Raw genomic sequence first — 13127 nt, forward strand, 5'->3', positions numbered from 1 at the left:
ATCTTCTGGTTTCTCTCTCTTTTTTCCTCTGTTTAACCAGTCTAGGACCTACGGAGGTGTTTCCTGAATGAGTATATGGATGAGCAGCTGTCTTTCTCTTCAGTTCTAGCCTTGTTAGCTGTTCGGGACAATGTAATCTGGAAAACATTTAACAATTTTTTATTCTAATATAGTATATCATCCATTAGTGACATTTTTTAAATTCTAGGTCAGTGGTTCCTAAATTTTTTGGCCTCAGACTCCCTTTCACTCTTAAAAATTATTGCGGACCTTGGAGAGCTTCCATATTAGTTTTGTTTTGTTTATTTACCAATGCTTTACTGTAGGGTTCATTCCCAGGTCCGTAAGAGTGAGGTGCAGGGGAAGGAGGAAAAGCAGAAGCATACAATTAGTCTTTTTTTTTTTAAAGGCTATGTTTTTACATGAGCATTGTGGGGAGAAACAAACTTTCCTCTACCCTCAAAGTCCTTTTGGCTTGTCCCATAATCAGATAGACATGATGCAGGTTAGTAAGAGAAAATAACCCAATTTATTATTTATGGGAACCCCACATACATGAGAGGGTCAGAGCGCCCACATGCAGGAGAGGTTCAGAGATGGAAAGCAGGATCAGATACATAAGACACCCTGAGCTGGGGATGAGGTAATTCACCTGGGGAGCTTCAAAAGGTCATTGAGGGATGATAAGAAAAACAAATGTTTAGTAAATAAAAGTTTGCCTTGACATATAGTGGGTCAAAAACGTTATTGCTGATAATACCTTATTATGGGCAAGGCCCCCAATTCAGGTTCTAGGTCATGAAGGGCGGACAATGCAGAAGTTTTTTTGAGCCTGTAACTAAAATTGCCTTTAACTCAAAACAGTCCACATACCACATACCACAAAACAGTCCACAGAAACACATCTTGGTGTAGCTCGTTCTGAACCCCCACACCGTACTACCATCATTGTGCCTAACAAAATTAATGGTATTTATTGTTCTTGTCACTGAACAGGGAACACAACGTCCAGCAGCTGCAAGGGATGCTGTTCCGCAGGTGCCGTCTGAAACGAGCTCCCCGTCAGAAGATTTTGTGTAGGTTCTGTGCCATGATGGGGAAACTGCAAAGCAAACTCAAACACAGCACCTACAAATACAGGTACTCCAGTGCCACCTTGGGATCCCCTGTTTTATCACGCCCCAGTAGAGTTCTCCACGAAAGAAAGAGAAGGCCCAGAGCAAGTATTGATGACCTTCCCTAAGCTGTCAGTTTGCTCAGTTTTCCTTTGGATTAGAAACAGTCAGCGTGGTAGCTTAGTATCTGCAGCTAAACAGAGAGGCGCCCTCCATCTTTGGAATAATCTCTAGAGCGAGTAAAGACTCCTGGCTCCTTGACTTCAGGACTCCCCTTTCCCAGACTCAGTCAGTCATTCTGCGCATCCACAGAGTTAGTAATACCACTTCGGCTATATCGGTGGACCTCCTTTTCCATCTTCGTCCTGGGCCCGGCCTGAGGCGCTTCCTTCACATACACTCTTCTTCCCCTTGCTCCGCTGTGCACGCCCCTACCGTTGGACCGCTGTTCTCTATCCTCTCTTTAGCAGCCCCGATGCAATTATAGAAGAGGGAATTCAAACTAGAGCTTTTCAAGAGGATAGCCCAGCTCACACGGATACCGTCTCTGTTGTTGCTGCTCTGGACTCTGACCTTTGCGTCTCCGGAGGAAAAGATAAGGTGGGATTTGCAGTGCTTTCCAGGGAACCAACTTGTTGAAGAGAAGGGAGGAAGATGTTTGGGAAGCAAGCACTGGTTTTTTGTTTCTGGCAGCGGTGTTGGGTAGTGTAAAAATATGGTTTTAGAATTAGACTGGGTTTAAGCCCCTTCTCTTACTTTGAGCAAGTCTTTTAATTTTCTTGAACTTCAGTCTCTTTTTCTATTAAATAGGAATAATAATGCCAACCTCACAGGACACTTGTGAGGATTACATGGTAAGATCATTAACACTATGCCACCACATGCTTTTTATAAATGACAAGTGTTCTTCCAGCCAATCCATTTTTACACCTACACACAGAAAGGAAGTTACTGTCAGGAAAAGGAGCCTTCTAGTCTTTTCTTTTGTGTTGCTCTTTTGCCAAACTCTCCGCCCTGGTGTGTATTGGGATTCTTCCCTTCTCTCTTTTTCTGCTTCCTCCCGCTGTCCCTTTGAATCTTGTTGCTTTCTCTCCCTCATATTTGGATCTAGCATAGCAGTCGCAGCTAGGATATCAGTAGCAAAAGTGTTGATTCTTTTGTGGTAAATAATGCCTCCCATCTTTAATAGCCTTTTATAATCTTCAAATTTCATTTTCACACTGTATTTCATTGACTTTCAGATGCATACATTTTCACACTTTAATACCTCTGAAATCTGTGTGCATTTGAAAATTAATAATAAAGCATAATTTAATTGGCAGAATTTTATCTCAAAATCTATATCATCTTAGACATATTAAATTTTATTTATATGAGACTCACCTGTGAGGGATAGATGGGTAAAAATAACATCTCCACTTTGTAGATTGAAAAACTGGGATTTAGGTCACATGCTAACATGCCCCTTACTCTCTAACAATGAACTACAGAGACTGGGCCAGAGAATGCTTTTGAAATCCCATTTAAGGGGATAAATGCTTACAACAAAATATTAAAGTATGTACCTAAAAAAAAAACATAAAGAAAATTTTAACAATGATTCTCTCTGGCAGGTAGGATATGAATGAGAATTTTTGAAATTAAAAAAGTACAGTCTGTTTCACAATAATGGGAATATACTTAACACTAGTGAATTGTATACATACAGATGATTAAGAAGACGATATATTTTTAAAACTAAAATAAAAATATATTACAATTAGGGGGAAAAACCTAGTCCCACGTGGAATTCTCCTTCAGCGTCTGCAACCAGAACCTCAACCTAAATCAATTTTCCTTAGGTTGTGTTATCCCAAAGCCATCAATAAAGTTCAGAGGGGTGGCCCAGGAGCTGGAAGAGAGAGATCAGGAGAAAAGACAGAAGCTTGAAAGTATGGAGATATGAGGAGGGACATACTAGAACCCCAGTGCTTGATGCAAGTCACTTGACCGAGAGGGAGAAGTTAGATAGAAAACGAAGTAAAGGCTTGTTGTTTCAGTTAAACGAATATTCAGTTAAATTAAAATATACTAATGACTCTTTGCAGACAGTTGTGGCCTATAACTGGAAAACTGGGAACGTGGTGAAAAAGTTCAAAGGACACGAGCGTGAAATCACGAAGGTAAAATTGTCAACTAATTATTATCAGGGAGGGAATTTGAAACTGAATAAAGGAATACCTGATAGCTCTAGATAGTAAGAGTGATTGAATATTCAGTTGTAAAAGAAAATGCAAGGGCTTTATATTTGATGCTGTGAAGTCCTACTCCAGGAAAACCAGAACAAACCATTCACTTAGCTGTTGGTACAGGTATATTGACGTAATTTTTCTTCTGTTATTAAGCCTTTAATAGTTTAGGTGGTAAATAGAAAGCAGCTCTCCCTGGCTGATCCTAACTCAACAGGGACACGCATTGAAGACTTACTGTGTGTTTACCATAGTGAGACAAATGACAAAGTCTCTATGCTTAGGAATCTTTTAGTCTAGTTGGGGAAATTTTTTAAAAGCCAACAATAATTAAAGTTAATTTTTTAAATAGCTTTACAGAGTGGAGTGAGTTTCCAGCAAAAGTGATAGAGAATGCCCATTTATATGACTCTCTGCAGTCCACCTAAGTGAACCAAAAATCAAGACGCGAACTATCATGATGAAATCAGCCACAATCCCATAGCACAGAATAGGGTACTTATTAGCTGCCAGTTACAGTGCATTTTGAACCAGGCCAGGCGAGAACATCAGGCTCTAACACACTTATCCCCAGGTCTTTTTCCAGCTTTAAAATCCAATCAAAAAAGCATCCAGAGCTTTTTTTCTTGAGCAGATAGCCTGTGTGCGCAAATCAAAGCAGCTCTTCAGCGCCTCTCGGGACAGGACGGTCCTGATGTGGGACTTGCATGGTTCCCCACAGCCCAGGCAGCAGTTCTCGGGCCATGCCATGGTGGTCACGGGACTGGCCGTGAGTCCAGGTCAGTAAGGCAGAGCTCTCCCCAGTGCCGCTGTGCTTTCTGAAAAGCCCTCTTCCAAGTCCGGCTCATGGACCATCTTCTTGCTCTTGTTTGCAAAGACTCGTCACAGCTGTGCACCGGCTCTCGGGACAACACCTTACTTCTGTGGGATGTGGGGACCGGACAGTGTGTGGAGAGAGCGTCAGTCTCCAGGAACTTGGTACGAACTCAAACTTGCTCCAGGGCAGGGCAGCGGAAGAGGGGACAGGGTGAGGGAAAGGGCCTGGAAAAGAGATCAGGAGACCCACCATGATCACGTTATGGGAAGCTCAGGTCCTATTACTGCTCACCCCCAACTCTCTGCCTCCAGCCCCTCAGGGTTATCAAATTAGATGATCTCTTAAGGTCTTTGCTCCAGAGAACAATTCCAGTAGTTTATGTCGGAGTCTTCAAGGGTGTCCTCACTTATTCCTTCAAAACACAGTTATTTCTTGCTTCTGTGCTTAGAGCAGGATAAGTGACTAAGGACACAGTCTCTATCCTCCAGGAATTCACATTATGTGGAGAACTTAATATAAGCAGAGCACTTACGCATGCAGAGCACTTACGCTGAGTGCTTTGCATGTATAACATTACATGGAGAAATAAGTATTACATTTTGCTTTCTATGTAATTTCCTCTGTTTATGAAAACCAGTGTTTTCTGGTAGCAGATTGGTATGTAAACTCCACAGTCTTTGGGGTCAGTGATGCCTGATTTCAGATCCTCGATCCATCATTTTTTGGCTGTTATCCCAAGAAATTAGAGTCTCAGCATCTTCATTTATAAAAAGATGAGAATTATATCACCTGACATGGTAGATGTGTCTTTAGTGGTCATCAAAAGTTAACCATAGTTATCTTTTCCAATTTTGAAGACAACTATCAATGGCAAGATATGTTTGCCTTATGCCTTCCTGATTAGTGGAGGTTCCTGGGAAAAAAGAAAATCCTGTTCTTTGGATTGTTCTGAAAAGTCTTTCATGCCTGTCCACCAGAGGACTGTAGGGATGAAGCAAAGGAAGAACACTTCCTGAACCCCGCTGTGGCCGACACTTGGGTTTCAGTGGCCCTGCTTTACAACGGGGGCCGCCCCCTCGCTGCTGCAGGCCGGCAGGTCTTTATCCCGTGTTTGGGGTTCAGGTCCTCCAAGAGCGCCAGCGCACACCTGGGTGCTGACAACTGGCCCGGCTGCTACCATAGACACTGACAACCTAGGAGATGCAAGGAGAGCGTGTCTGGCGGATATCGGCAAAACATAAAACTCCTCCCTCTAAGTCAATTTCCTAGTTGAGCATCCTTGAGAAGCGGTGCAGAGATGCTATTTAGCACCGTTGACAGGAATTCGTTGACTTGGTATGGAGACATTTTGAAAATTATGCTCCTTTTAGGTCACTCACCTGTGTTGGGTCCCCCGAGAACCATATGTACTACAGACTTCTGAGGATAAAACCATCAGGTGGGCTAACTGAGCGTCAGTGAAGGTGTTTCTGGTGAAGGTTTGTGGCTCCCGTGCCTACACAACACCACTCTGCTTCTCTACATTGCTGTGTCCTTCCCAGGGCCTTCTGCCCCTCTGCCCCTCACGGGTGCTGGGGCCTCTCTGATCTGGCCCCACGGAATCATCTGGGTAGAGGGTAGATGCCAGTCAGACCAGGGGGAAAATAAACCCTGTTCTGATTGGTTTCAAAGCAGCTGATTCTTCCTGCTCCTGCTGTGTGAACACGCTCAGATTAACGTCAGGATCTGCCACTTGCTCCTCCCACCCCTTCAAACTGCCTGGCTTTACTCAGTCTCCCTGCTGGGTTCCTACCGGTCTCAATCACCCAGCCTCCGGGGAAGCCCTACCTGGGAAAGCAGGGTCAGAATCACCATCAGGAGAGGCAGATGGAATAAGTTTTCTCAGACCAGAAAGCATGACTAGAAATTTTGGATTTTCAGAAGAGATTCTGCTTAGAAAATGGTGGGAATAAGACAAGAGAGAAAATATTCCCGAGCGCACCCTGTGGCCCAGGTTGGCCACAGCCTGTAAATCTTATGTATCTGAATCTGGAGAGATGATCGCTCCTCTGTACTATCATAAGCATCTTTTAAAAAATTTCTAAGTCACAGGCACAGAAATATCCTCTTGTCAGTTGAAAGCAGTATCCCAAAAGACCAAATTCACAAATTAACTTGTACAATTAAGATGCTTGGTCTAAATTTCTATTAACTAGATCTCAAAATAGAAAGAACTCAGATGTCTTTTTGTTATTTCCTGCCAGCTTTGGAGTCTCCGAGACTGATCTGGTTCATGCTGCTGTTTTTAGATATATCATGACTCCATTCTGACTGGCCGAAGCAGCAAAGAGCCAAGACTCTTCTGTCAGCAGGCGATTACGGATGTATTTCAGACACATTTACTATAAACTCATTTTTTGCCATAATTTTTTTCAGATTATGGGACAGTCGGGGGCTGCAGGTAGCTCATCTATTTCCCACCAAGCAGCACATTCAGACCTACTGCGAAGTCAGCGAGGACGGACACAAGTGCGTGTCCTGCAGCAGCGGCTTTGGAGGGGAAGGCTGTGAAGCCACGGTGAGGGCTCTGGGGGGCCCGGTGTCTGGTTGCTGATCAGCCAATAACTTACTCTGGCCTCCTGCCTGTGCTGGGCTACACTGGCGGGTCTACTAATGGCTCAGGCCTATTCCCAGTGCAGACTGTAAGTGATCCTTTGCCTTCCAGATTGTCCCTTCAAGAAACATCCACTAGCCTCGGGAGGGGTGTTCAGCCTTTTAGTGTCTCTGGGCCACACTGGAAGAAGAAGAGTTGTCTTGAGCCATACGTTAAATACACAAACATTAATGAAAAGTTTTTAAGTAAATTTATGATTTTGTGTTGGGCCGCATGTGGCCTATGGGCCGTGGGTTGGACACCCCTGGTAGGGTGAGAGTCAAGATAGGAAGGCAATGTCTTGAAGTGGCTGGCTGGGTTCATGTCCCAGCAGAGCTTAGAAAGAGGAAGGAGGAAGAACCAAGTGTTTCTCATTGTGCACGTGGGCCCCGTGAAGGAGGTTCAAGCTCTTTAGGAAGTTTGGAGCTCCAGGGTCAGTCAAGGGCCCAGCGCATCCCTCTCCCACATAGCTTTCCTTGCAGTTAATTTTGGGATAGGCTCTTCCAAATTGCCTATCCCAAATTGGATTCCTAATTGCAGAATAGCAGTGAAACAGGTTATCTAGTATCTACACAGAACAATTACAACTCCCATTATATGAAACATTTCTTATGTGCTAGGCACTGGGCTGAGCACATTACATGCATTCTCTCATTTAATCCTTAAAACGAATGTGCAAGTACTATTATCATTCCCATTTTACAGATAAGGAAATAGAGAGACACAGCAAGTTGAAATTCCTTGTACAAGACCAAACCTCCAGTAAGGGTTGGGTCAAGGTTTTAAATCCCAGGCTGCTGATGTAGCATCTCTTCTCCAAGCTAAGCATTTCCAGCTCCTACAACTGTCCATTAGATGACACGGTGTCCAGTGATTTCGTTATTTTTTAGACCCAGCTCTGTTTGCTCTCCTACCCGTCCATTATTCTCTGTGGTCTGACCCGTATCTGCAGAGTGGGACTGGCAGGACTGACGCCTCCGTTGTTTTAGACTCTAGTCTTCATAGACCATGGTTTAGTGACTCCACATTAAGTCAGAAGCTCTGTGCCTGTATGGACTTATGAGAAGGTGCTCCTAACTATGGTGCTCCCCACAGGACCCACAGATACCAAGAGGCTTATATAAGGTAGCTCTTGAGCTGTCCTAGAAAGTAGGTAACCTCATACTGTCTCATCATGCTACAGGACTTGGAGCTTCACTTCCCTAAGTGATGGTAATGAGGAAGACAACAACCCTTCCGGCACATCCTTAACCAGGGTTGTTTGGGGCAGAGTTGATGCTTAAAATAATCACTGGATGGATGGATGGTTGGCTGTGTGGTTGGGATGGATACAGATAAGGGGTAGCTACATAAGTAAGTAAGTGGAGGGAATAGGTGGGTCATGAGGTGGAGGGGCGATAGATATCAACAAATGACACTGGAGAAATGTGTATGTATGAGCTAGCCTATGTCATTACTTTGTACTTTGCAGTTGTGGGACCTACGGCAGACGCGGAACAGAATATGTGAGTATAAGGGGCATTTCCAGACTGTTGCATCCTGTGTCTTTCTACCAAGGGCACTGGCCTGGACGCCTGTAATTGCTACCTCATCACATGACTGCAAGGTGAAGATTTGGAACCAAGATACTGGAGGTAAGGAACCTGCTGTTAGTGCTTCTTTAAAGATGCATGAAGTCCTAAAGGACTCTCTAAAATTTTCTTTCCATTGCTCAGCACAGCCACACATGTCCTGCCACTGTTCGGTCCCCTAATGGTTAAGACCAGATACCAGAATCTCTGTTCAATCTCTAGCCAGTGGCTGCTACCACATAACTCCTTGTACCATATTATATCGACTCATTCCTGAGAGCTCAAATACATACATTGGGCTCTTAGATTCTTTCTGTGTACTTGAAGTTCCTCATCAGTTTTATTTTTTTTAAGATTTTAGAGAGAGAGGAAGAGAGGGAGAGAAACACTAATGTGCGAGAGAAATGCTGATCAGTTGCCATTGATCAGTTAGATCTCGCATACCCCCAGCCGGGGACCTGGCCTGCAACCCAGGCATGTGCCCTGACTGGGAATCGAACTGGTGATGTTCCGGGTCACAGGCCGGCACTCAACCCACTGAGCCACACCAGCCAGGGCCCTATCTGGTTTTAACTCGTGGTGCTCCAGATGTCTGGAATGGAGAACAAAAATTGCCATTTTAAAATGTATTTTTCAAGAACAAAAATGAGAGCGTCAGCTCTTGGGGGTGAGGTGGAGTAAGGATAGTTTCAGAAAGGCTCTGCCCTATTTTGACTCTGCAGTGAAGGTTCAAAATCGCAGGGAAGTCAGGACACTTCAAAGCTCCAGAGAGAAAAGTGCTTTAGGGAACACAGCTCTTGGAGTTCCTGAGGCAGTGGTGTGCTGATCCAGCTCCTAATGGCTGATTGCTAAATAGTCAAGGATATTTAATACATGGTAGTGGGAGTATTTACACCACAAAATTTGGCAAATGCTATGAATAAAGGTTTTTTTTTCCTTCCAGAGAGCTGATTTACCAGCACCCCACTGCCTCCGTGCTGTTTTGTCCTGAACACAGCATTCTACAAGTCATAGGAATAGTGTTGGGTTGGCCCAGAAAGTTCATTTGGTTTTTTCCTTAAGGGGGCTCTAGTAGCACTTAGTTGTCTTTAACTTCATTTGAAACAATTTTGTTAGATTGTAATGTGACAGCTGTCGTATCACAGTGCAGTTAAAAAAAAAAAATCAAAATTGGTGAATTTTTGTGTAGTCATTTTAATATTGAAGATGGAAGAAAATAAGCAACATTTTCAACATATTATGCTTTATTATTTTTTAAGAAAGGTAAAAACGCAACTGAAATGCAAAAAAAGATTTGTGCAGCTTATGGAGAAGGTGCTGTAACTGATCGAGAGTGTCAAAAGTGGTTTGAGAAGTTTTATGCTGGAGATTTCTTGCTGGACGATGCTCCACTGTCGGATAGTTGATAGTGATCAAATTGAGACATTAATTGAGATCAATCAATGTTCTACCGCGGGGGGGAAATAGCTGCCATACTCAAAATAACTAAATCAGTAAAGTTATTGGTGAAAATGAGAAATGTATCTTATTTTATGGGAAAAACTAAAGGAACTTTTTGGTCAACCCAATATTAACTTCGAGAACCTCAAACCAAATCCCTCCTACGGTAATCTTCCAGAAATTCGGGTTCCAGCAGGGGAGGAGGGGGTAGCTCCCTCAGAGAAAAGAGGGGAGAGCGTGTCAGATGGCACACAAGCTAAACTTACACAGTGAGGACAGCCCCTCTGTACCCTCACCGGGAGCTGCCTTCTCCAGGGACCCAGGTGCAACTTCTGTGGGAGGTAGGAGAAGCAGCTTTTTAGATTCAAGGATCATAAACCTGAGACCGTGGGGGAACAAGATCTGAAGTCCTACCCTGCCCACCAGCTGTGTGCCCATAGTTCTGAGGCGGCTCTGGGGTGCAGATGGAGGGAAATTGGGTCAGCAGGAAGCCGAGACTTCCCCAGGCTGCCCCATCATCCTTTGCCTTAAAGGGACCAAGACCTTGGGAAGCCAACAACTGAAACTCAGTATCCCTGTCTGTTTTCCTCTGCCCTGGCCCTGCTCTGTTCCCAGAGCAGGTCACCGGGCGCAACTTTTTAACATGTCCTTGCTGGTGAGGCCCCAAGTGTCTGAACATACTTCTAGGAGGTAACTATCCAACCTGTTTGGTCTGTGTGCCATTCTCGATAGCTGAAGACCTGGGGTCGGCTCAAGTTCTGGGTTCCCCACTGGTGCATGTTCCTCTGAAGCATGGGATGCCTCTCTAGTCTGGGTCAGATACATGGAGCACTTGCTTTAATTACATGGACTTCTTACGAAGACATCACATTTTATGATATTGCACTCTTGGCCTAAGCTGCTGGTTACCCACTTCCTCCCCCAGCCTGCCTGTTCACCTTGTCTCTGGATGGATCAGGACCCTTGACTTCCCTGGCCGTTGGCGACACCATCTCCTTATTGTGTGCAAGTTTCAGCAGAGGAATTCACTTGCTCAGAGTGGACCACAACCAAGGGCTAGAACTGCAGGAAGTGGCAGTATTCTGAGGCCAGGAGATTTTGCTGGACAATATCAAACCATGGCCCCCCTTTCTCAGTGTGGCTTTGTGTTTTTCCATGTTATCTTTAGGGTAGGGTGATGCGGGGCTGGCATTCTTTGCTTAGGTTCACTTAGGAGGTATCTTAGTGTTAGAAGTCAGTTTAAAGCCACTGGTTCAAAATCAGGTGCAGAGTTTAGAAATGTTGACTAATGTAAGGTTCTCAATCTAAGTTAAATCCAAATGCAACTTTTAGTGAGCTCTTAGAACTGCTCTTCAAAAAAAAAAAAGTTATGGCTCAAAATGGTGACCTGTAGGTCTCTGTAATATGTTTCTGTGAGAGTCAGGACGCAGGGTCTGAGTCTCTTGAACTGACCTTTTCCATGTCTCCACAGAAGAAAAAAAAGGAAGGGGGAGAGCAATTCTGTTTTGCTTGGCTCAAAATTATCTGCATGGGAAAGGGTAGTGCAGCTCCATAGAGGAAATAGATTGTAGACATGCTATTAGGGTCCAGACACTGCTCCTCGGCAATGTGAAGAATCAAAGTTAGGGCAAGAAAGCAAAAGCCTTGGCTTCTGCTCAAAATAGCAGAAAGGGTGGCGAATCCCTGCTGGTTCCTGGTCTCTTCTTAGACTGGTGCAGAGCTTTTATGAAAATAAGACCCGAGATGGCTTGAAGGGGCCGACAACCCCAATGACCTTGTCCAGAATTATAGAAGTTACCGAACTGGTTCTGTGGGTATGAAAACGGAGAGATTGCAAGATCAAAGCTTACAATTTTTTATTTGTACATTATCATATTTTTACTTAGTTTTATGTAGATTCTTTCTCGGGAATGGCCAGAGTGAGGCAAAGGGAATGTCTGCAACGACGATAGAGCAGAGAAAAAGTAGAGGCATGGACTCCAGTGTGCGCTGTCCATTGAGGGCCCCCAGTGGGGAGGGGCCGTGCTCAGGTGTGCCCGTGTGGCCCCCGGGAGGCCGGCCCCCACCTGGTGCTCACAAGCGCATGTCCCCTAGGGAACATAGAGTTCCTCCTGCCTTCAGGCAAACCTGCGCCTAAGGATTCCCTTTCTGATGAGTCTGAGCCAAAGAGATTTTGCGGCTGTCCTCTCTGGCCCCTGCTTGCCCCTGATTCCCGTGGCTGACAGCCGTCTTCCTCGTGCTCCCTAGTGCTCGTCTTTAAGTCCAGCTCCCCCAAGCTGCCTCCACCCACTGGGGAGGAGAACCTTAAGCTACTGCGAAGCGTCCAACCTGGGTTTGAATCTCCACTTCTCTATTTAGCTGGATGATCTTGGGCAAGTTGTGAAATCTCAGTTTCCTTACTTATATAGGTCCATAATCATACATTCCTTACAGGGCTGTTCTGAGGACTAAACAGAAGTGTACTAAATGCCAAGCAAGGTTGTAGGTGCGTATGAGTGGTAGCCATTGTTATTTATTGCCCTCTGTCCAGACTAAATGCTCTCTTTACCAATGAAACACCATTCCATTATCCATTCTCCGTAGGTCTTATTGGCTAAGCTTTAGTCATTGTTCAGCTTCCCCTTTGACCTTGGCACTCTGAAGGGACAAAGGGATAGTGAGAGCATGGAAGCTGCGTCACTGAGCACCTACAGATGACTGAATACTTTTATTCTTCCTCTGAGTCTTATTGTTATCCCCATTTCACAGATGAGGAAGCAGAGGCCCAAGGTCACACCCATAGGTAGGAAGGGGAAGAAGTGAAAGTTGAACCTAGGCCAGCCTGACTCAAAGCCGGATTGCTTTCCTCCCTTTTCCTCTGCCTTTGGATGATGTCACAAAGTTCACTTCAGAAATGGATAGAGATCATGAAATTGTTGTTGCATTTTCTAGACCAGTTATTAACTTTTTGGCTCCAAGGAGATCCTCCTTGCCAGATGCCTGGGAGCAGCACACAGGTGTCACAGGGAAAGCCCCAGAGCACCTATTAGTGCTACAACTGACCCTTTCTTCTAGAAGGGAAACAGGCAGTAAGTCAGGAAACCCAAGGGGGCGGGTTGGGAGGGCGTCCCGGGGTAGGGGGGACAGGCTGCTGTGAGAGGGAGCCCACCAGTGAGAAAACAGCGGGGCGCTGCTGAGTTAGCAGGATTCTACTACCAGTAAACTTGTTGCCCTAAACTCAACCCATGTGCTTGATATATAAATGCCTTATCTGTGCATTTCAAGTAGAAAAGAGATTAATAAATGTAAATGTTTTTGTAGAATTTTTTAGTGTTATGTGCCCTA

At 44.7% G+C, this 13127-nt stretch overlaps 1 protein-coding gene across 4 annotated transcripts; it reads left to right on the forward strand.

The window, feature by feature from the left end:
* Positions 1-1009: 1009 nt before the first annotated feature.
* WDR31 (WD repeat domain 31) lies at positions 1010-10889 on the forward strand. Of its 4 annotated transcripts, none has more exons than XM_054584924.1 (9): positions 1010-1140; positions 1586-1715; positions 3203-3277; positions 3978-4122; positions 4221-4321; positions 5531-5598; positions 6576-6717; positions 8264-8426; positions 10729-10889. In XM_054584924.1, the coding sequence occupies exons 1-9, from the start codon at positions 1025-1027 to the stop codon at positions 10887-10889; spliced, it is 1101 nt and encodes a 366-aa protein (XP_054440899.1). In that variant the 5' UTR covers positions 1010-1024. The 4 variants fall into 4 exon arrangements, with proteins under 4 accessions (XP_054440899.1, XP_054440896.1, XP_054440898.1 ...); XM_054584921.1 differs by having other exon boundaries at positions 1025-1140; positions 1583-1715; positions 3203-3285; positions 3959-4122; XM_054584923.1 differs by having other exon boundaries at positions 1025-1140; positions 1583-1715; positions 3975-4122.
* Positions 10890-13127: the final 2238 nt, after the last annotated feature.

Source organism: Pteronotus mesoamericanus, unplaced genomic scaffold (genome assembly GCF_021234165.1).
Source record: "Pteronotus mesoamericanus isolate MK-2021 breed Mesoamerican mustached bat unplaced genomic scaffold, CSHL_Meso_final contig_78, whole genome shotgun sequence".
Classification (NCBI taxonomy): Eukaryota; Metazoa; Chordata; class Mammalia; order Chiroptera; family Mormoopidae; genus Pteronotus; species Pteronotus mesoamericanus.